General features: G+C 39.0%; 3 protein-coding genes across 12 annotated transcripts in view; 1 reads left to right on the forward strand and 2 right to left on the reverse strand.

Moving 5' to 3' along the window:
• Positions 1-10,354, forward strand: part of LOC123980403 (zeta-sarcoglycan-like) — a 40,195-nt gene extending 29,841 nt beyond the window's left edge. For all 3 annotated transcript variants that reach the window (XM_046064758.1, XM_046064761.1, XM_046064760.1), the window contains 2 exons: positions 8,774-8,897; positions 9,521-10,354. In XM_046064758.1, the coding sequence (XP_045920714.1) occupies positions 8,774-8,897; positions 9,521-9,712 (316 nt within the window). In that variant the 3' untranslated portion in view covers positions 9,713-10,354. The remainder of the gene's footprint in view (positions 1-8,773; positions 8,898-9,520) is intronic.
• The window catches only part of LOC123980405 (dynactin subunit 6-like), a 45,395-nt gene extending 34,673 nt beyond the window's left edge, over positions 1-10,722 (reverse strand). Inside the window, exons 1-3 of one of the 3 annotated variants that reach the window (XM_046064765.1) lie at positions 10,455-10,717; positions 4,057-4,146; positions 1,976-2,080 (exon numbers count right to left, since the gene is read on the reverse strand). In XM_046064765.1, coding sequence (XP_045920721.1) covers positions 1,976-2,073 — 98 coding nt within the window. In that variant the 5' untranslated portion in view covers positions 2,074-2,080; positions 4,057-4,146; positions 10,455-10,717. Of the gene's footprint in view, positions 1-1,975; positions 2,081-3,199; positions 3,476-4,056; positions 4,147-10,454 lie in introns of those variants that run through there. The other 2 variants (XM_046064762.1, XM_046064764.1) reach the window with 2 other exon arrangements.
• A 2,997-nt stretch (positions 10,723-13,719) lies between these two features.
• On the reverse strand, positions 13,720-23,863 carry LOC123980072 (tetratricopeptide repeat protein 31-like). Of its 6 annotated transcripts, none has more exons than XM_046064265.1 (18): positions 23,681-23,863; positions 23,523-23,545; positions 22,420-22,486; positions 22,018-22,262; positions 21,815-21,895; positions 21,654-21,722; positions 21,384-21,554; positions 20,907-21,074; positions 20,674-20,740; positions 20,331-20,421; positions 20,097-20,238; positions 18,865-18,969; positions 18,028-18,127; positions 17,605-17,836; positions 16,483-16,557; positions 16,226-16,328; positions 15,263-15,378; positions 13,720-14,937 (listed from the first exon to the last, which is right to left on the reverse strand). In XM_046064265.1, the coding sequence occupies exons 1-18, from the start codon at positions 23,703-23,705 to the stop codon at positions 14,826-14,828; spliced, it is 1,992 nt and encodes a 663-aa protein (XP_045920221.1). In that variant the 5' UTR covers positions 23,706-23,863; the 3' UTR covers positions 13,720-14,825. The 6 variants fall into 6 exon arrangements, with proteins under 6 accessions (XP_045920221.1, XP_045920220.1, XP_045920224.1 ...); XM_046064264.1 differs by having other exon boundaries at positions 22,018-22,265; positions 23,681-23,862; XM_046064268.1 differs by having other exon boundaries at positions 22,420-22,481; positions 23,681-23,836.
• Between the last annotated feature and the right edge of the window lie 484 nt (positions 23,864-24,347).

Genomic DNA, 24,347 nt, shown 5'->3' on the forward strand with positions numbered 1-24,347 from the left:
CCCCCCCCCCCCCCCCCCCCCAAAAAGAACAACTAATTACTGAAATATTTCCAAACAAGCAGATGTACAAACTGTACTGTCAGGACTTTAAATAAATGTTCCTTTTATCTAAACCCAATTTATTTTCCATACACCATGTCAAAGCATTTAGTCATACAGTCGTATTAAAAAAGCAAAATGGATAAAAGTGAATCATGTGGGCTATTAATGACATGAATTCAAGCCTAACAACATCTTTGTAATTTTCTTTTTATTCTTAGCGTCTGTTTACAGACTAATTTGGGCTGCAGGCAAAGTAAACAAGCCGCCAGTGTACTGCAGTGGCATGTCACTTGTTAACCAATTCAGTATTGTTGTAGTATGTATATTCAGTTTAACTGCGTTTGTTTAAAGAAACGCATTCCTGCCACCTATTCACTTTATATAGCCATCAATATGCTGTTGAAACAAAGGTTGTATGTAATCTAGATTTTTATTTTATTTTTTTTAACTGATGTCGGACTTTTCAACTAAATTTCATCCAGTTTAAACACATGCCTAAATGTGTTTTTTGATTTATATCACCAAAAACATACTTTTATTTTCCAGGCTTTGTAGAAGACAATTTCTTTTAATTAAATTATGTAATTTGTGGTATTTCAAGGTGAAAAATCACAGAATGGAAGTTTGATGATTTAAATTCATAAAGTTAACAATAGAAAAGAAAGGTAAAGCAGGCCAGGGTTTAAAGCTCCTGAAAACTTGGTTTCAAATCCAAAGTATTTCTCTGTAAGATTAGGGGAAAAGTTTAGGTGCGGAAAGTATATATTTGGCAGAAAATTGTGCTTTTATATGGACCCCATCACTCATAGTAAGAAACTAACTGAAAAAAACTACTAAAAACAAACTACACAGCACTTTTACATTCAAAAGTTGTATGAAAAAATGGATGCTTGTGGACTGAAGACCATTACTGGTGAACAATAAATCTGAAAAAAAGGCAAGACATTACATTATTTCGTTAGACACTAGTTAGATTAGGCTGGGCGATGGCATCAGTTGCCTGTCTATGCAAACCTCAGTGGCTTCAAGTGTAGATCTAGCTGCTACAGAGGAGGTTATTACCAACCATTGTCAACTAACGGTTGTACTTTTACTGCATTCAGTTCTTCCCAGCATTTTTGGTTTGTAACCCATTAAGAAGTAGTTGTATTAGTCTACCGGTCAAAAATAGAAAGTAATTCACAGGAGAAGAGGAAAAATAGAGGAAAGTCTGAAAAAGAAAGTGAAGTGCTGGTCAGATGGTTGAATAGCTTCAAAAACTCCCAACATGGTGGGTAGGCCGATGGTATGAATTAGTTCATTTCTAGCATTACCAGGTCCTGCTACAGGAGGGGACATCACTAGAGAGCACATTACAGCAACTCTGCTCAGATTAGTCCATATACCTATTTAATATGATTTGACTTAAAGACCCAGTTACGCTCATGAAGCAGAAAATCAGCCCTATCTGTGACAACTCACTTTCCCTGCACTGGTTCCTTGTTAATGGTACCAAAGCAGGCACCTTTTCATTAAAAAGCCAGACAGTAAATTATGAGCCGGAATAGCCTATTGATTGATTGCACGTGTGTAAATCTAATTTATCATCCGATACGATGACATCATACTGTATAACTAGGGTGACTGTATCAAAAAAGGCACACTCTGACTGACTGTTTTTTTTCTTGCATTATTTAAATGTATGTGGCTCTCAAGACTTTTTAGCAATCTTTCCACCACCCTGAAAGTGTGACAAGTGAAACCCTGTTTTTTTTAAACCACTCGCCACCTGTTAGTAAATCTCTCTGGATGATACGGTTTGGCTCGCGTCCATGTCGTCCTTCTTTTCCTCTTAAAAGAAATATCATTCACTTTGTGATGTGTTTTTATTTCTCTGCAAGCCAACGGTAATCTGGGAAAAGAACAGAGCTGAGACGAAATCAAAGAAACCCACCTGAGATGTTCCCTTTTCTTTGAAGCTCCTGTTCTTCTCCCTGAGCACTTTATCTGTGCACACTCGCACTCAAGTTTGTCATCATTAGTCTTCATCATGCTGTTCCTGAATAATAGAATGTACAGAGCATAATTTACTAAATGTTTTAAGGTATACTTTAAATACGCCATTGCTGATAACATAACATGTACAGGATTTAATCCATGTTTGCTTCCATCGTCTTGTTGTTGCAATGTGTTAGGGCTTGCGAACTGAAGGTGATGTACAGGTTTATATTTCCACTACATTCTTTTGCACAAGAACTGAATGATAGTTAAGAGGGACTCGCAGATGACAATAGGACAACCAGAAATCCTCTGCACAAGAGTATAATGCAGTCAGGTGCTGGTTAACAGGCATTATTTAGAAAGTAACTTTAAATGTCTCCCTACTCCTTTCTTTCTAAGTGTGATTTCTGCTTGTTTTCTTCCGGTAGACGTAGACATACTGTACATCATATTCAGTAAGCATACAGTATTATTACTGAGGTACTGTTATGTGAATAATTGTAATACTCTTACTGTGTTTACTGTTGTGTCTATATTTAGTAAAAACGTATACTACACTACATAACAAAAGATTAACTTGACTGGTCCTGCGCAGTGATATTAAGGTAAAATTAAAGGTACAATATAAACACACGATAGATAGATAGATAAATATATTAGTGTGTTTATATTGTTGGGAAATAAATAAAAACCTAAACACAAATAGTAATTTTAAAGGGCATTGAGACAAAAAAGCCACAAAAAGTGAGGAGACAAGAAAGTTGCAAATAAAAATTAAATACTAAAAAAGCACTTAAGAGAGTGGAATTGACCCTTTGGTACAAGCGGCTGGCCAATCACAGCGCAGTATAGGTCTCGCTCTAACTGAGGTCCGACACTTTCATGGCTGCGCTCCATTGACTCTAATGCAAAAGGAGTCGTTTTCTAGCTTGCTTTTGCGGTATCTTTCCAAGATATGGTCAAACACTGTTCCCAGGGCACTACCCAGAGAGGTTGAAATGAGAAGTAAGATATATTCCCTTTCCAAAACCTAAAACAAATCCAGAAAAATATAGGCTGTGGATTGTTCCTAATGTAATGTTAGTTAGCTAACGCTAGCTAACTTCCTACTGAATGTAAAGTAATAAAGCCCTACTGTTCTGCTTTTTAATGATTGTAATAGTGAATAGAGGCCTACCCAGCTGTAGAGGAACAGTGTTGATCCTTAATATCGTCCTCTTTCTCAGTAGTCTGGTGATATGGTGGTTCACTTTTACTCTTTTTGATCAGTAGGCTTTAGCTTCTATCATTATGTTTTTCATATCAGTTTGAGTCAGTTTGACAGCCTGAATACAACTTTCAAATGCACAACGCAACTGCAAAACTTCTTTTTGTGGTCGTTTTTTCAAAAATCAAACAATATTTCTCCAGGGAGAGCATTAATAAAAATTGGCATCGCCATGATAAAAGTCCCGTCAGGTCTGACAGTTTGTCGGACTTAGCAACAGTAACCAAGGGGGGCGAGGCTTGGCAAAGGGTCAGTTGGGCGGAGGGTGAAGTGTAGCAGCAGAGGGTGTGATCATCTACATAATGTAATTAGTGACAAGGCGTCGCCTTCAAATATGTTTTGTCTGACCGGCAGTCTAAAACACCAACATTTTTATATGACAATGACAAAATGAAAGCAGCACATACTCCCTGGGAATCAGCATAGTGAAGTGTGCATCTTACAACGCAAAGACAGTAGTGCAGAACATTAACAGTTGAGTAGTGTGATTGATTTATGGTCCATTAGTGGTTTTGGTCCCATGCGACTCCTGTTTCACTTTGTTTTGTTACTCTTCAGTCCATCCTTTCTCAACTGAATGCCCAAAAAAACAGGTAACATCTTCGTGTGTGGCGAATAATCGCACTTGCGCTGAGGAGCTATCGGGAATACAGACCTTGATGTTGAGGTCTCTAAAAGAAGGGCAATAGAGTTATAGAGTGGATATAATCCTGCAGGAGAGACTTGTCAGTTTATCATGTCCTGCTCTCCGCTCACAGCTTCACTACCTTTAGTCATAGCTCTTGTCAGGCCCCGATCAGCTCCTTCACCCAGCAGTCACCTCTGGTTCAGTTTCACTCTCAAAATACCCTCCGGTGCTGAGTGTGAGGACAGAAATCAAGATGGTTAATTGCAGGAAATTTGGCTCTGAGGGATTCATGTTTTGACTCCCCTGCTAGCTGCCCACTCGGTTTGATAATAGTAGCAGCTTCCAACCAGAAATTACCGGCCTAAATATGAAAATATTTCTGTCCATTACATAATCGGATCATTTTGTATCTTATTCTGGAGGATGGTGCACTGATTCCTGACGCACATGTCCCAAATCCATCTGAACAGGCGGAGAAGCTGCGTGATAAATGCTGTGATTTTCCTCTTAGTAAAGCTGGTTTGCAGCGTAGTACCACTGAACATTTCCCTGTGATACCTCTGGCATCTAGTTTGTTCCCATTCAAATGTCATGTATGGAGGACAGATGGCACATGGACCTCTGATGAAGTCTACAGGTCTCAATCGTGTCAAGAACAAGAACAAACTTTTGTTTGCAGTTATATTTCTTTTTTTCTTTTTTTTTGCATTCTGTAAATAAAACTGCTGCTTATAAAGCACATGGGAATCTGTAGGGAGGCATGACTGACATTAAGAAGCAAAGGCGGACCAGACAGGATTTGACGGCTCTGTGCTTTCTTACAGTGCAGACATCACATGGTACATTTCTAGGCCTAGCATCAGAGAACAGGAAAATCATTTGATTTTCCTCTACAAATTTCTGCTACTAGAGCTCTCCTCTTCTACAGCTTTAATGTCTGTTTGCAGTGCGGCCAGCCGCATACTCCCCTCTGTAGTCGATCCGAGCAGCTTTCACGATAGTCTCTGCTGTAGCCGTGTCCACACAAGAGTGACAGGTTCATTAAGAAGATAAAGGCAGAACAGAACAACTCTTTTTGGTCCCACTTAGCTCTGGTCAGACTTTCCTACCAACAGTTTGGTCAGATTGAGATATAGTGCACCTTTTATTTTTTTTTTCTTCCAGTCTTTGTAGCAAAGAAATATGGTTCTTTTGTGAATGTGATGGTCTTATTTGGCCACGAGAGAAGTGTTTGGACAGCAGAGAACGTTACATACTGATACAGTGGAAAGGATTGGTTTAAAGTCATTATCAATAAACAACATCTGGTACAGGTTCAGGCTCTGTCAAAACTCGACACTGCATCACACAGTTAAGTTGGCCAGTAATTGGTGGGAAATTACCTGATCTATATCACATTTTCCACAAGAGCAATTTCAAAGGATCCTCTACATTAGGGCTGCGACTAACAATTATTTTCATTATTGATTCATCTGTGGAATATTTTCTCTATTAATCGATTATTTGTTTTGTCGGAAATAATGAAAAATGCTCACCACAACTTCCCAGAGCCCAAAGTGACATCTTCCGGTGTTTTGTCTTGTTTAACCAATAGTCCTAAACCCAAAAGATACTGTATCTAGTCAACGGTCATAAAAAGAGAAAGATGAGCAGCAAAATCTTTCCATTTTAGAATATTTGTCATTTTTGCATAAAGAATGATTCAAGTGATCGATTATCAAATGTTTTTGTTGGTTGATTAACTTATTAATCTATTAATCACTTCTTTTGTTGATTCTGCTCCCCTCTAGAAGGAGATTTAGAGTACCAGAGGTCAGGTTTAACAGACCTTCATGCCATCAAACTGTTAAATAAAAAATGTTGGCTGGACGTACTCCAGGTTTCATGTTATGCTGTCACTTGGTGAACATAGTGTTATGTGAGCTTGCATGATGGATAATTGGATTGTTTTTACATATTTTATTGTATGTTTTATGTTTTTCATTGTGTGTCATGTATCTTATTTGTAAGTTATTTTGAGTGAGTTTTAAGTCTGTCTCACGCGGCTCATCATGTCTTACATCTACACTGAGTATTTACTGCAAACACTGTATGTAGTGGTATAGAGCTAGATCGGTAAATCGCCCAGGCCGATATTGGCTTATTCCAATGGTGTAAATGAAAATAGCAAATGGTCGCATGGTCGAAAAATTACAGATTGGGACGTTTTAATCTATGTGTGAGAACTGCAAAGCTGAGTCCGAGTGGCCTTGTGTGGATTCCTTATAGTCGTCCTATATCTCAGAAAGTTGTGCATTGCAGACATGGTTTTATTTGGCCTCTGTACTTTAAGAGCAGCCAGGTTTTGATGCAATGGTCCAACCAGTTGGCGAACATGTGCCCAATGTGGAGCCATTGCTGTTGTGGGTCTGTAAAGCTGAATGTGAATGTGACATAAAAATAAACTTGATTTTTACTACCAGAGTAGCAGTATTTAAACCAGTGCAGCTCTTTCCTCCATTGCTCAGCGATATAGTGACCTTTCGGTGGATGTAAAGGTCATCCTGAACGCAGCAAGAAGAAAAGCTGGTCAGACTTCCCAGAGAACGGAAGAGCCGTAAACCGCCGCTATGACTGCAAATACCACATAGATTATCTGTAGTGAGGGCTTTACATATCTTCTGGATGGAGCCAGACTAAGCTCCTCGGTACTTAGGAGGATGGTGCTTTCTTTCAGGTAACTGAAAGTTTGTGAACATTGACGTTAGGTTTTAAACAAACCTAATATAGCTTCATTTATTAGTCTGAAATCAAATCAAATCAACGAATGTAAAGGAGATATGTTAACCGATATGGAGATTCCTCTTGAAATCAACAACCATCATATAGTTGGCCTATACGCTCAACAAAAATAAAATAACTATCTTAGAACATTTTCTTTTTTCCTTATAATTCATATCAAATGACGCTCTTTCAGGAATCTTCCTGGAATATTGCAAAGAAATTACAGACCTTGTAAAATAGATGCTGTGTCCCATTTTCTGTGAAAGTAGAAGCTGGTAAACACTAACATCTACATATACATATTTAGATACATTTGTTGTTGTCCTTAGAAAATAATCTTACCAAAATTTTTGTCGTATGTCCAAATTTCCATTTCTTGTGAGCACTTTTGAGGACAGGTACATCATCTTAAAGCCATTGTGAATGAATATATTTAAATTATATTAACATTAACTTTAATAGAAATGTTTACCAGTCAGCAGAAAGGTGAAATTGGACTTCACGGTGCCTTTGGAGCCTCAGAAACTAGACCATAAGCTTTCTGTACATGAAAATGGAAGCAGTCTGCAATGGTTCTAAAACCCAAGAGACAACATTTTTAATCAAATTTAATTCATTTAATGCTTTATTTTGGCCTGTCTGAAACAAGCACTCTTGTAAATTGAGCACTTTGTCTTCTGGCAGAATTGCATGCAGTGGGCGATGACAGAGCGGCTTGGAATGGAGTGAAAATGTCACACACGCATCACACATGGCTAACTTCTCACTGCACAGCTCAGTGCAAAGTGTTTTAAATGGGTCTTTTAATGACTCGTCTATCCAAGCCATGGTTAATCAGTGGATGCTTGAGAAACAATTACTGAAACATACGAAGCCTGGAGCTCTCAAACGGATTCCTGTGGCTCGCTAATGAACGTCTGGGGTTCAGGAGAAGAAATAAGTTTGTTGCTACGGGAGATGGACTGAGGATGTTTTTTAAATAATTATAAAGTTAAATGTACTTGGTTGTCCACAATAAATGATCAAATCCACTCTGAAACCACGGAATGAAAAGTGTGACTTGAGTTAAAACTCAAGCAAAAGACGGAATACACGTCATAACATTGTACGTTAACGGCATATCTGCTGTTAGTTTGAACAGCTTTTCAGAGAGAAAAAGGAAAAATGAGCAGTAAAAGAGTAAAAACAGCAGAGCACTTCCTTCTCTATTTATACAGGTCTAGAGTACAAACAGTCCCAGGTCAAAGGCATATTTCACAGATCGTCTCCAAACTATCGTCTCCCAAAAGCTTATTTAAAGTCAAAGAGGATTTTCAAATGCAGACGAAATTCATTTGCTTTTCTTTTCTCCCCCCCCGTTATTCCAGTAGAGCATAATCCGAAATGTGTGTCACTTTCAGAGGGTATGGAGATTTAAGCGATTTCAAGACGGCTCCTTAAAGTCTTCCATTTAAAATTCATTGAAAACAGATTTGGGGAAGGGGGGGGTAGAAAATCAATTTGAAACAGTTATGAGTTATGAAAACAAATTCCACATTGATTGGCTCTCACACTTATCTCTCCCTGTGTAAACAAATAGTCCATGGGAGGAAAATGCAAATTGCATTAGCCTCAGTGTTGCTGAAGGTCAAAATCAGCTGATACAATTATGGGCTGTTTAGAAGCAATACTGGATTAGAATAATGAGAAGAGCTGCTCAAACATGAACAGCCGCTTTGATATCCCACAGGTGGAAAAGCCATTTGTGTAACTAACACCCAAAATACACTTATGCAGCAAGAGTCAAGTAGAAATATCAATAAACTGGTTTGTTTTTTTATATTGTGAGACATTTTGAGTCAATTTCTAAATGCCTCGCTGCCTTAGGTCTGTTATGAAACAAATAATACAATTTGAATTCCATCATCCTGCCCTAAACAAGTAATTACAGAGTGATATAAATAAACTATGAACTAAATAATAATCAATTTAACCTTGAATGCATCTTGTTTTCTCAGCTATTAAATTATACTGAAAGTAAAGTTGTAGTAATGCAAATATCCTGGAAGTATAAACAGAGATAGTATCTGAGCTTGTGCTGGGTATTTTTTTAGGCTGGAGTCTCCAACACGGACCCTGACCATGGAAGCTCCCAGAGGGGTGGAAGTGAGCGCTGCCAAGGGGACGCTGAAGGTCAGCAGTCGAAAGGACCTACAGCTGGAGTCCACAGAAGGAGAGGTGAGGAAGATTAGACTCCACAGGGTTCATACGACTCCTCATGTAATTGTGGAATAACGGACATGTGTTTCAAATTAAAATTTTAAACAGGATTAACACTTTACAGCCATGCTAGCAGCTTTTTGCGGCTTTGCTCAGACACAACAGTGCTTTGAACTAAATGCTGCTAACATGCTTTTCACCATCTTAGTTTAGTGTGTTAGCATGCTAACATCTAGTACAGTTGAGGCTTGAGGCTGACCAAATATACCAAAGGTATTGGACATATTTAAAAATTTAACCCAATGGTGGCACCACTGTAAAAGTTACTACTTTTCATCACGAGGAGACATGAATATCTGTGCAAGGTTTCTTGGTTATCCATCCTGTAGTTTTTGAAATATTCCAGTTTCTAGGCTCTGGACTAAAGTGGTGGACTAACACTGCCACGCCGCTAGCATGGCTAAAAATGGGGAATTTTGTGTTCCAAATAATGTGTTGTATTTCCCTCCACCTGTCACGTTGTATTCAGTGATTGCACCAGTGTCATACATCAGTTTGAGCTGCTAATGCATCACTTCAGGGCACCTCTGGCGATGATATTTGAATGACTTTCAGCACGTCTCTGATGTTTTCCCTCCCAGATACTTTTAGACGCCAACACCATTCAGCTGGGTAGCCTCCCGCTCGGCATCTACACAGCGACATCCAGCGACGCCTCAAAAGAACAGGCAGTATACGAGGTGTGCGTCTGCCCCAGTGGCAAGATCTACCTCTCTCCGGCAGAGAGCAGCTCCACCTGCCAGGCCATGAGCAACATCTGCCTCTGGAGCTGACCTGGGAGCAGTGTCGGCCATTGGAGACCACTTATTCTTTTTTTTTTTTTTTTACATCGACTCTGGAGCTGCCCAGATTCAGACTCCTCCGTTGGTACATTTAACAGAGCGTAGAACACATCACAGCGGAGCTGGAGCTCAAACTCTTCACTGTCTGAGTTCAGTTAGCACAGAAGCATCCAAGTCCACCGCCTGCAGTGGTCTGCTGGAGGTCAGGACTCTGCCACGGACAGTGTTTGAGGAATGGCAGTCAGAGCAGTCTGAAATCAGGAATATCTCATACAAACAGGAACACTTCCACTACCTTATATTAGAGCCAGAGGATACACCCTTTATTTTTCTACTTTAAGTTCATTGTAGACATGCTGTCTGTTTTCAAGTTTCAGAGAGAATCGATGAGGAAAGGTAAAACACAGGTGCCTTCAGCTTTAAAAGAAGTCATATTGTGACTAATGATGTACCTGTCTGTGCAAACGGAGAGAGAGATATTTAAGGGTTTTAACGTAACGATGGTAGGAACACAATTAAGCACAATTCTGTCATGTTTTTTTTATAATCTTAATAGATATATTAGGTTTTCCCCACTAAGTGAGTGGCTGTTTTGTTTGAAATTAAACATGTTTTTATGTGGCACACATTGTACTTGACGTTTAACTGTGATTTTTGACCGGTTAAAAACATACAAACATGATGTTTTGAATGTTCAGGTAAAGACTTCTCCACTTTAAGTTAAATATTCTACCTTTTCTTGATGATGCTGATACTACAACATGAGAGAATTAGTTGAAAAAACAATTGCATGAGAAGGTCCATTTAGCAGCTGTTCTGGAGCTTGCGAGCATATCAAATGATGTTCATTTCCATTTTTGGTTTCTTGAGCGCTTTAAAGGACTTCTCATCCATTTTGGCTTCATTCTTGACCCTGGAAACAGCAGACGAGGACCACAAAGCCCATTTAATACCTGCACTGGAACCTTCGATCTTATCGTGTGATCTTCAGCATGGACGAGATGTACTGAAACTACTCAGAAATGAATGGAAATTCAAAGGATTACAATTCCAAGACAACTGGGAATCATGAGGATCATGTGATATGATTGAAAGCTCTGGAACTGCTCCTAAATGTAGCATTTTTTATACATAACAAAATTTTATAAACATTTCATTCAGTTAATTCTTTATCTTGCATCTTTTTAGGTCTTAATACTTGTCCACTGGCTAAATGTAAAGGAGCATTTGTCAATTAATTACCTGCTAGTAACTCTTGGATATTAAAACGCAACTCTGCGAGTGAACTGTACTTTTGTCCGATGCAACGAAGTTTGACACGAGAGGCTGGCTGACCTTGGCGCTGCAGCTGAGACCGAGGCAGGCAGCCCGTGTGTCAGCAGGCCTGCTGGGGGATGCTCGCTCCACTCCGCTCTCTCATACTCCTCTTCACCCTGCGGCAGGGGCAGGCTGGTTTGGTAAGAGCCATGATTGCTTTCTAACAAGAGCTTAGCTGCCACAGATGCACTATGAAAATTTTTTGTTGTGTGTGGAAATCAGCCTAAATAGCAAAGTGGGGCTACAACAGAAAAGTGTTTATTGTGATGCTGCAGAGTGATGCCCCCCCCCCCCCCCTTTTTACTAAGCAAAAAAGCTGCTGTCAGCTGGTTTATTCCATTATCCCATCTTATACAGCAAAGATACCTAGTGGAGGCTGGAACAGTACAAAGACTTTACTTGGCCACAGGCAATCGGAGCAGAACTGGCCAGAGGGGAGTGTTTAGGACTCTGGGTAAGATCGGACGTTATCGTAGCCTGCTGCTCCACGGTCACGGCCGCATTACAAGTTTTCTGGCTCTAATTGAGGCCAAAGTTGCAACTGATCTGGCTTTCTGATGGCAAGAACTACTGTAGCTGTTGTATTTAAATCTCATTTCCCAAAAGAACATGAGAAATGGCTCTGTAGCAGCAGGACAGTTGACCAGGAGTTATGAGTATGTGACACCAACTGATTAGTTCAAAGCTATGCTTAAAATTTGTGTTTTACACATTTGAGATTGACCAGATACTAAGATGGGACCTGTGACCCTGTTGCCAGTCTAACACCAACTTGTTTACCTTGACAAATCACCTAATTAACACTGAGACAAAGGGTTGTTCTGCATATTTGCATGACTTGTGGGCTTTAGAAAGTCTCCAAACTAATAATTCACTCTCCATCACCAGCAGTAATACACAAACCCCATATTAAGTAGGTAGGATGACAGGTGAGAGGTGGTGTAGACTTGCAAAATAAAGTCAAATCAGTTCACATTAGGGAGCTGGATGTTTTTGCTGCTGGCTAAAAAACTCCGTATTTGCATTTCTGATCATGCTGAAACATTGATTTGGTTCCAGCAGGCACCAGATGCTGAAGACCTCAGAGATTGTGGCTGTTTTGGATTTTTGCCTTTTGTAGGCATATGGTTTTACAAACTGAACGTGGATGATTTCCAGATCACAGCAGGTCCACATCAGGCGAGGTTTCATTACGAAAAGAATAATTTTATCTGAAGATACAGTAAGTTTTTATTTCATTGTCAGTATGTGAAGTGCATTTAATAATGTAGCGTATTTAGAGTCTTATCTGGATTGAGTGTTGCATGTACGGAACGGTTCCCTACTTTTAAAATCCATTTTGTTTAGGGTTTAAGTTGTATCGACGTGTGTGTGTGTGTGTGTACACTTCACTTTGACCTTGAGATCTCACTTTAACATAAACACCAAGACCACATCCTCAAGGGCTCATGAAGATTAAAATAAAACATTTCTGTAGGTTCATTTGGTACAGACAGATATGATAATCAGTAGATTTGTTAGTATAGAGCTGAAAAGGTAATCATTTCAAGGTGATACGCTATGGTTTTAAGTTGTAGTCATTGTTGGCAGGATGCCAGTCGCGTGCCCCTTCATACTGATTATATCACTCTCAATCCAAAGATTGCCTCATGGTTAATGTTGCACCATCAACTAACAAACAGGTAATTTTTTCAAGACACGCAGAAATGCAGCTTATCGTGCTTCCTAAGCATAAATGTTCTCATGTGCCTCCATGTAAAACATTATGGATTACCACTGTAAGCTAATTGATAGCCTTACTGCTGTAAGATAATGCAGGCTGAGTACCGTCGCCCACATAATGAAGTGAACTTTGTCAATTTTGATGCTGCAGGGAAATGTGATTAACAAAAAGTACACAAACTTCTAATGTATTTACCAGCGCTACAGTTCATTACTTCATTTCACATTTAGCCAGAGAAAAAAACAGCATCAAATTACAGTGATAAATGGTACTCAGATTGCTACTGTTTTAGGTGCTGTGAAAGTGCACTGAATTCAGCTTAGGACTTCTTAACGTGCCGTAATGGTATGTTTATATTATCTATCAGAACATTGTGCTGTAACAGTTTTCACCATCTAGGAACTATTATAAAACACAGTTCTCTGCAGATCCAATACTTAGCTTGTGCTGCCATCTATTGGCTTGTAGACCCCAAGATTACATTTAGAAAATCCAATTTCCAAAGCTGGATCACTGCCTGAACAAAGAGGGCACATGTCCCCGGGGACCTTGAAAGCCCCAGCTCCACTGTAAGTCAATTAGTTTATATTGTGCTTATGTACTACATAAATGTAATGTAAATGTGCCTTTCTAGTCTTTGACCACTCAAAGTGCTTTTACACTACATCTGCAGGCAATTTGGTGTTCAGTATCTTGGCCAAGGATACTTTGACATGCAGCCTGGGGATTGAACCACCGACCTTCCGATTAACAGGAAACCCGCTCAACAGGCCCATCAAAATAAAGCTTTTCCTTTTCTGAATCACTGTTTTATTCTTCCAACAGTTTCAACTGTTCTGGGTTTTTAGGCAAATTATAATTTGAAGCTGCCATATGTTGTTTCTTTTACAAATTAGGTAAACAACACCCCTTCAATTTTGTGGGTGGCTAAAAACCACGGTTAAGTAACGTGACAGAATTCAGAATGTAAAAGAATCTTTAATTCTTGAATTGCAAACAAACTCCATAATTATAGGCATCTGAATAAAACAATGTAAGATCTTCCAGCCTGTAATCAACCACTGATCGTCAGAATGAAATTGAACCACGATGCATTAAACAGTAATTATGTAAGCAACAAAATAATCCCTGTTGTATTATGAGATAAGGATCGTTTACAGCAAGACAGGATAAAGCTGCAACTTGTATGAAAAGTACAGTGAATACAGATCATTTAGATACAGGCCATAACTGTGAGGATCTTGTAATACCTTAATTTAAAGTTCTCAATATGTAAATATGGTCATCATTAATAAGTATACCAAAAATGACATGTTTATATATCAACTGTAAAAAGTGTTATAAGCATTGGAGTCTGCTGGACAAACTAGTTTAGGAATTAAACCTCAAGTGAAAAATGTAAAATTATAAACCTTTCCCTGTATACTGATATTTAAAATACCAATTTCAACCTATAATATTGTCCCACCAATATCTGACTTTTTGGCATCAAGAAGCTTTTGTTAATACCTGAAATCAGCATCTTACGTAAACCTAATCATTTAAGTTCTTACCTTCAGTTAAAAATGCATATATAAAGAAGGGTGGGAGTCATTTTCAGTGACTGATACTTCCTTCTTTAAATTCTACCAACTAAGCATTGGTTTCTGGGGTTTACAAAAAATACTGACAATACTTAAAGTAGGCAAAGCCTTAAAACTTGGGACTACTGATTACTATCATTCAATTAATCTGCAGATTAGTTTCTCAATTAGTTATTTAACAGACATATGGTGAAAAATGTAGACCGGTGTTTCCCAAAGTCCAAGAGGGTGTCCTCATGACTTTTGTCCACAACCTACAGAAACCAAATCTAATTTTGACCCTTTTCTTAAAAGATTACTCAAACTGATTAATCGACTATCAAAATAGTTGGAAATTAATAGTTGACAACTAATCGATTCATTGTTGCAGCTCTACTTAAAACCCTGTATATATTTATCATTGGTAATCACGTCATGGACAGTTTCAGTATTCTGCTTTTGAGAATGTGGATCGTTGACAGCTAAGGCATCTTGATTCCTGTCAGGGATTGTTGTTGCCTCTGTAGTCGGGGACGTGTTTGTACGGGCGAACAGGTCTCCGGCTTCCAGCTGCATTCCTCGCATCAATGTACTCGTACAACGTACAAGGTACCCTGGAACCAATGGATTAGATGTGACTCATTTACACTCAGGCTACATTAGTTTCAACTAGGGGTGTAACCCTGGTATGTTTGCCTAGCTACATCAAAAGGACCAACCATACTGTGAAGGTTATGATCAGTTTTTGTTTAAATGGGGTGGTCCAAAAAAAAAAACAATGTCAAACAATGTACAGCTAACCCTGTTTTGGCTCGAGCTGCGTGCTTATTGCACAGACATGGTTGGTGTCATTCTGTAACTCTGAAAAAGAAAGCAATGTTCCCAAAATAATTAACTATTCCATATTAAGATCAATGTTGGATATAAAAAGGCACTCACCTCACATTCTCATCTTGCAGGTCCTCTGCTTTAAGGGCAGATTTGGAAATGCCCATGCCTTGAGGAATCCTGTCTGGGTATCTCACAGCAATCTTATTGCCATTCAGCTCATAGCCCTGAAGAAGTGAACAATCATCACAAAATTTGTTGTGAGTTAAACAAGACTTTAAGACCATCATGAATGCAATTTAAGACCCATTTCGCATCCATCCTGGCAAAAAAAAAAAAAAACACACAACAAAAAGGACATTAAGGGAGACCTGAGTCCCAGAATTACTTGCTAACTAAATGAATTTATTTACACTGACGTCTGTGTGTACACAGGATCTAGGCTACATGAATCTGGGTGTGATCTGATAAATCCCAACCAGGCTGAGCAGTTTGCATTAGTGGGTATTGGTTCCACATTGGTTTCATTTTGTGGTTGTTACAGTGTGAGCAAACAGAGAACGCAAACTGTCACAGCAAGACTGGCGTTAATGCAACTTTATAAAAAGGAATCCTAACTTCATAATCCAATCAATTTGTAAGACCTGTCAAAAACTGTATTCAAGACATTTTTTAAAATTCCTCAGCAGGGCTCATTAGAACTAATTTAGATGGTATTTGTAGATGAATTAAGACATGAGACAAGTAAAATGTAATAAACATGGCCATGTCACCAGTCCTACAAAGCTTTCTGATAAGAACAGATATCTGGAGACAGGATAGTTGAAATTGTAGTTTCTCATCCCCGGAACAAGAGGGGATCGATTTCAAAAATATAACACATTTATGGCCCCATATATAACTGGACTCATGAGATCAGAAAGGTACAGTACACAGGAGGGGAAAATGTGCAATTTACAATGAAAACAAAATGACTGCCACCCCTTCACAATGTCCATCATGTGTTACTGAAGTAGGCAGGCTATAGTCACATTGCAATGGAAGACCATTAGACAGAGTTCAGTGTGTGCTTACATGAATATGCCGGATTGCTTCATCACAATGCTCTTGTTTTGTAAAGTTCACGAAGGCGCATCGTTTGTAAGTCAGAACCTTTGCACTATAGACTTCACCAACCCTGCAAGAAAAGACATGTGTAGATAATCACACACTATGCAACTCAAGTGTCTGACTACAGATAGACTGAACTGTGGTAATAAATAAGATATAAATAACATGAAAGCCAGGTTTAGTATCGCACGGAGATGAACACTAAACCAACGTTCTCTTACTTGTTAAACAGACTGGTTATCACAAGCTCTGTTACTGGGTAAACCAAGTTTCCCACCCAAACTGGAAACAGCTCCCTGTTGAAAAAAATAATAAATTGATTAATTGAACATGTGTTTTTTCTTAAAACCGACATATACAGAGATCCAGACTGTTATTTTGTAAGAAACAATTTTGTAATGATAAAAACACCATCATTTATAACAGTTTGAATTGCATGAAAGCATTCAATGATTTTCTGCTCTTACAATATACTATCTAATTAAAGGAGAAGCAATGCCAATAACCGTAAGTATGCTGTCTGTAGAGCAGTTAATTAAGCTTGTCCAATACAAGAACTGATCAGCCAGTCTCCCACATTCAAACAGCAGACATTTTAGCTTTAACACAGGAGAGCATTATATTAAGGGTGAGCCGATTGTTATTTGTTCAAAATAGTTTGATTGGTTGTGTCTATAAAAGGCCAATAAGCAATGTGTGTGAGCGAGTGAGCCAGGTAAAGCAGTTTGTGTTTAAACACTAAAATAAGGTGGAGAATTAAGTAGAAATATATAGTGAAATAAGGAACAACTTATATGTAAAAAATACACCCCCTCCCCAGCCAAGTGTAGGCTGCTATGTTGTTAGTAGTGGTAGAGAGACAGTGGAATATGCTGCCTGCCAATAAAACAAACAGCTGTCGATTCATGACACTCCCTCATCTCAAGCTTAATATAGGCGACAATGCTGTTAAGAATACCAAAAGTTAAATTAATAATGCAAATAGACCCCGTGATCGGCCCTGAAATCCTGATCGGGGCACTTTCACATTATACAGCTCCAAACGAAAGTTCATTTAGGTACCTGCTGTTACAGCTCCAACAATCATACAAGGCTAAAAAAAATTGTTGAAAAATATTTGTCTCCTCATTCAAGAGCGTTAATTAAAAGATCTGCACTATCTGCAAGTCCGTCTTGGTTGTGCACATTCAAAACATCCAGTTTATCCCAAATACCAAGTTTTACCACTAGGTGTCGCACTCTGTCGCTCAGTATGTTGAGCAGTTAGGTCTGCAAAAAAATGCTGGTAAGCCTTTGTTTCAAGTAATTTCTAAACACTGCAATGTGACAGAATCTGTACTCACTGTGGTGGGTGACTGGCTCCATTGCTGGTCTTCGTGGCCTGATTAGGAATGGGCTTTGGGTGACTCTGGACATTTGACATATTTTGGACTGGGCCTAAAGGTTTGTTAAGTGCCGTTTTTGGTGCACCCTGGGCCTGAGCAGGAGCAGGGTTTGTGTTGGCTGAAAGGACTGGTGACACTCCGGAGACATTTGCTACTTGAGCCGGTGGGGGCGTGGAGTTTTGTATAGCTCCTAAACACAAAGACAAGTGTTTACAATTGGTATTGTTTACAGACAGACATGCACACAGTATTAAGACACCAATTCAATTTGGGCTTTCAGGGATTTTATTTAAACAATATATGCTGCCATGCATCAGAGGAAATGGAAGTCGCATTAAATCTAATCCTTGGTAGTAAAATCACAGACCGGCTGACACTCACCTGGTTGACCATTTAATCTGGACAGCACCTTTAGTGCTTGTTTCACTGTTCCATGGATAATTAAAGCATTTGAGCTCTGATCCCGAGTGAAACCATACGCCTGGAACAAAACATAGAATTCCAAGTTTAAACACCTGTATGAATGATTGTCTGCACACCTTTTAAAGACTTTACCCAACACATCTTCAATGTGAAACAATCTTTAAGTCTTAAATACATTTTAATAAAACTACTGAGCTGAGAAACAATGTTGTGTTTTTGTTTTTGTTCAAAATGCAACAAATGGATGTGATTACATGGAGTACAGCGAGGGCTGGGTGATGAAACGATAATTATTGCAATATAATTTCCCTCTATAAACATGTCAAATATTTAATAACCTTTCAATATAATTTGAATTGCGAACAAATCAGCACTTGTATTAAAATATTTGTTCAGGAAAAAGGACTGAAGTTTTGTTTGCTTAATCATGCATATTTGTTGAAAAAAAGATTTTCATTTGTTTTGAATGATCTACCTCAGATTTGTGAAGAGATCCACTGTTTGGCATCAAGTGTTTGTTCTGACCATAAAGAACAGTTTAAAGCCACAATTAACCATCTGGTTTCTTCCACTTTCACTTAGGAGCAAAGATCCTCATTTAAACTTGAAAGGAATAATGATTTGACATTTATCCTGATAATTAGCAATGTTGACTGATATGACATTTTATTATCATGACTTAATTTTTGCCCATATATTGCCCAGCCCCAAGTTCAGCACTGTTTGGCCACCACTTTCCCCAGCTACCTCCCCTACTGGTGGCTACACGCCATCACGGATGTTAGTGTTACACACCATTAGCTGTGTTATCTGCACTCGCATCAGTTCCTGGGCAGCCTCTGCGCAGGAACTGTCCAGTTTGAGAACCTCCCTGAAGGCCTGTGCAGCCTCCTCATACCTCTAGAAGAACAGAGAACACAAAATGATGAACGTCATTACTCACTGGCTCAGGACTAAATCAAAGTTCAGGCTCATTGACTGTCATGCTGCTGGTCTAATCAGCCCAGTTATTAAGGTTTACAGCGACAGCAAGTCAAAACAAGTCTTGAGTAAATAATGTGAGCCTGTGCAGCTCAATGACTCTTGGAATTAGTTCAATGGCGTTGCAACAAGGCCAAAGTGATTACAAAGTCATTCCAACCTGAAATACTGGGAGTAAACAAAACAATGTAAACACTAATGATAAATGACTAACTTAGAAGTTAGTCTCAACTACAAAGCTGGTAAGAGGTGGATCATATTTAGAGTTGTTATGGAACAAACAATTTTTATTTTATTTTTTATTAGGGCTGACCCCCGAATAGTTGAATATTCGATTCTTCGATGGGCGGAGCCTGAATCGAATGACAATCTCAAAGTCGAAGCGAAACGAGGATCATGTCATTTTGGTGAACACTTGCTGAAAAGATGAAGTCCCAGCTTCACAGATGTAGGGCCGAGTTGTCCGCACCTTGCAGGACGTTCGGATCATAGATCACCATTGATGAACCACACAAACCGCGACATGCCATGCATGCAAAACTCGGCACAATACCGGTGAATGGCAGGCGAGCAAAGAGAAAATGGTCAACAATAAGCCTCAGTTTAGCTGGAAATGTACCTACAGTGTAAATTACACTGACGAATGAATAAAGGCTGCAGCTCTGCAGCTTCTCAAGATTGAAGCGGAGCTACAGTGTGTGAAACCCGCCCCCGCTTGCCATCACTGCGAACGCGTGATTCGACTATCAGTCAACTTTAGGCAAGACTTGACAATTCAGATTCGACTATGTAAATCCTTAGTCAGGGACAGCGCTAATTTTTATATATCCACCATAGTTTGTGGTCACAGTTCAATATAGAGAGAAAAAGCAAACACTAAATAGTGGCTCACAGGCCATAATTACTACAAAAGTGTACGTTTGCATGCATATGGGGAATATGTAAAAGAAATCAAAAAGCAGTATCGGCATTACCCTGCGTTAACTACTACATGACATTTATAACAGGGCACACATGGGTGGTGCTGATTTTATTAGACCACTTACCTTTAGACCTGCCAAAGCTCTGCCCTTTCTAAACAGACCTTTAACCCAGCCTGGACACATGTTGAGAGACAACTCTGCATCAGTCAGCGCCTTCTCATATTCTCGCATCCTTTCAAAACAGAAGGAACGATTGCCAAACAACCTGCAACAGAAATAACAATTAAAACGTTGCATTAAAACCAGCTGCAGGTGTCAGCGAATGTATTTCAAACCAAGTGAAGTTGTTATTCTTACTTAAACTCTGTAGGGTTGTATTTAATTGCATCTGTGAAATACTTCACAGCCATATTAAAGTCTCCAGCACTTGCAAACCTATTTCCGGTATCTACAGAGAAAAGGAGAAAGAAAAGGTTTCATTGACATAATTCACAGATGAAATCTAAAAATGATGACTCGTAGGCCAGGGCATTTCTATAGCACCGTAACTCCTGTGATTTGGATATTTCACATGTCCATAGAGCGACTGCTAATATTTCAAATAATCATTCAGTACCAACATGAATAAGTATCATTCTACAAATCATGATCAGTGAATCTGGAAGATTGAGTGCGTGTACATGAGATGGACAAAACTTACTTGCAAGATCGGTACTTATTTTTACATTATCTTCAAAGGCGGAGCTGCTGGGGGCAGGGACTGAATCCTGTTCAGACAGTAAGAGAAAAATGAGATGGGCAACCACATCCCATACACCTTAATGGAAAAATCTTATAGTTATTGTTGCTGTATCATGGTCAGCCTTTAGTCGCTGGAATAATCATCATCATCACCGATGAGTCAGAGTCTGACTTCTATACAAAATACATCACCTTCTTTTCAACCTCCGGGTCTCCGTTGGAGTTGTCGGGGACAGTTTTAGGTTCTTCATTAACCGGAGTCTTCTTTTTCTCCCTCCTCTCAGGCCTGGGCTTCTGCTCCAATTTACGCCTGGCTATAAGAGCAGCCTTATTTACAAAAGTACTTGTCATATCCAGTTCCTTAAAAAAAAAACAAAAAAAAAAAAAAAACACAACAACACACAAAAAAGGAAGAATAGAGACACAATTAGTCACCTTCCTAAGCCAAAGTTATGGCTCACAAAGCAGAAGAGTGTTAGTTAAAATTAATCTTTGGAATAAAGTTTTATAAAAGCAGTTAACAAAAATACCAAATTATACATTCAATACAATATTTTTCATTTTAAGTGGCCAAACCAAACTTTACACAATATAATCACCCAAAAGAGATTTGGGTAAATGCAATTCTTTAAATGAAGTAAGAATTACAATACAATGAGCACTAGTAACCTCAGAGTCACCCGAGTCATCCTTGGTGTCACTATCTTCATCACTGGATTCATCTTCACTACTGTCGCTGCTGTCTGTATCTTTTCCTGAAGCCAACCGTTTATCACGAAAATTGGATGCATCATCTGGTTGACCATTCTCTGCTTTACTTTGCTGTGCATCACCATTTTCCTGTAAAACATGTTAAAATATGAGTGTGCACCTCGAATGATTTGTGGAGGCTTCCATTTGCAACTCTCTAAAAGATGGTGCACAAAAAACAATAACTACCCCTTCATTTTTTTCAGGGTTCTGCTTTTCCTTCTCCAACTTCTCAAGCCTCTTTCTCTCCTTCTGTTTCTGTTGGACAAGAATACATGCAATGGGTTTAATTTACACAACCTGACACTCACACATTACTATAGACTTACTATTAAAGTTGCAGATTTTACCTGTTTTTTAAGCCGCTTCTTCTCAGCCTTTCCTTTCTTTTTTTTGGGTTCTTGTAATAAACGGGATCTTCTTTCAGTATCCTAAGAGTTGCAAAAAAACAAAACATTGCACAGATTTCAACCATTTGAACTCTGTAGAGTCACTTCCCATCATGATTAAATAATCCAACATGACAAGACAGACAAAACAGAAGTGAACTTACGCTCTCTTTTTCCTTAACTTTTAACTCAGAGAGTGGGCGAGAAAGATCACACGCTGAAGTGTAGTAATGCAGTGGAGGTTGATAACCAGATCTGGATGCCCTTGTATGGTTCCCACTTAATCCTCTATCGCTACTTCTGTCAGAGAGCCTCGGGTACCCATGGGAATTGCTATGACCGTGTACCCAGTTGTCATATTTGTAATCATCCTCATCTGTAACATCTAGCTCATCACCATAGTCCATACCTGCTACGGAAGAGAGCGTTTTATAAAGTTAGACTCAACACATGTCATGAACTTCCTGAATAAAATGTGTAAAACCTTACATCAAGTTTAACAATTTCACAAATAAAAAACACTGAAAACAGACTTGTGTGTGTAGAAAATTTGCGATGGTTCTTACCAAGAAGGCCAAGTCTTACTATCCGTTGAATATGAGGACGTTTCTCGAACATATCCACAACCCTATGCTGGACAGGAGAAAGAGAGATGTGAACTTCGGCTTCACATAGTTTCTTACAAATATAAGATAAGATCAACAAAGACCTTACATTTCAGTCTTGAAGCTTCTATTTTCCTACATACATACATGGCCGCATAACTATGCCAGTACTGACTAAGCTCAAGTTCTGGTGAGTTTACTGATAATGAAGCACTGCCCTAAGTTTCACTTTCCATTACCCAGAGTAAGCTGACTCACTGGCACATCATTAAAAACATTTAAAAGCAAACAACTCTGGAGACTGATACTAATCTGATGAAAATGTCCATATTTCACAAGCTATTCTAAAATACTGTTGTAGAGTGGTGATAAGACACATGAGGAAAACATTATGCTACAAGATTATGAAACTCAGGAAGTGAAACAAAGCATGTAAATAAAATCAGGCTAATGTTTTTTGTCCATCACAGGGCCAAGAAATAAATTTTAAAAAAAATGAGCCACTACACCATCGCCACCCCAAAAAAAGAGAAGATGACGCCATCGTGTAAACAATGTAGCATTCAAAACGGGAAATGGGGCTTTGTCAACACAATAATTAAGACACAAAAACTGGCATTACTGACATTAACATTAGGTCTTAATTAATCAGTGTTTTCAAATCAATGCGTGCCAGTCATATGTATCGTTGCAAAGCTAACTCTTTGTTTTATATGGGAAGAAACGTTAGCTACGCTCACAAAGCCCGTCTTAGTGCTGAATGCACACAGGAAGTGAGGACGTGCTGTTTCAAGATGTCTCTAAACAGCAAATAACGTTAGTCAGCAAGACTGACCAAAGTGTATAACGATTAATCCATTAGTAGCTTTAAAGTAACGTTACAGGCTGCACGACGGGTGCTGCTACATTGAGGACGTGTGCCAATGCTGAGAGCAGTTTCGTGCTCATGTTAGCTTCAATACGCCAACATGTGGGCCTTTCTCTCAAGTAACGATAACGTTATTTGCTTTGTGCACACAAACGCACGCCACAGAGGGAACTTAAGAAAGTGTAACGTTACTTACGACCATTCGTATATCTGTGAACTCTGAAAAAAGAGGAAGACAAGAAAGCCCATGTAAAAAAATAAAACCATTAGGCAGTAATGAATCTGTAATTAGCTTGCTCGTTAGCTAAACTGGCCACCAACTTCTTAGAGAGACAAATAAGCAGTTTTCCTTACCTGTCTCGTCTCTAAATATCTCCATGTTTACTAATGCGTGCCCTCCCACGGCTGCATATACTCTTAAATTCGACTTAATTACACAGAAAACTGCATTAATGTAACACTAATGTCAGCAGCCTCTAACTTTCCCGACGTGCATTTTGTTGCGCGCTCTCAACTTTCCTGCATCGTCTTATCAGACGGGCTCTTCTATCATACGCATGCGCGCTGTTACTTCCCGGTAAAGCCCCTTTGCTGCCCCCTGCCGGACGCATGCGCATACAGCAACACTCCCTCTGTGAAATAATTTAGCACACACTCCACATTACTGCTGCTTTCCTGCTGTTGTCACATCAGAAAGCAAGTACAGTGCACTCTACTGGCTGATTTTCAATGTACTATGTACATGTTTGATGTTTACTATATGCCCTATGGAAAAACTGTATTGTAAAATCAAGGTTTGAAATGTTTGGGGCTAAAACTATCCATCTAAACTATATCACATATTTTACAAACCTACTAAATTACATTAGTGTATTTTATTGTAGATTGCATATATGTAAAGTGCATTGCTTTTAATTGTTATTTAATTTCACATTTGATCTATATCATGTAAAAAGCTCCTTTACTTTTGTGCCCTTCTCTTGTGCTGTCTTAACATTTGCCCCCTGAGGATCAGTAAAGT

This window comes from Micropterus dolomieu, linkage group LG12 (assembly GCF_021292245.1).
Source record: "Micropterus dolomieu isolate WLL.071019.BEF.003 ecotype Adirondacks linkage group LG12, ASM2129224v1, whole genome shotgun sequence".
Lineage (NCBI taxonomy): Eukaryota > Metazoa > Chordata > Actinopteri > Centrarchiformes > Centrarchidae > Micropterus > Micropterus dolomieu.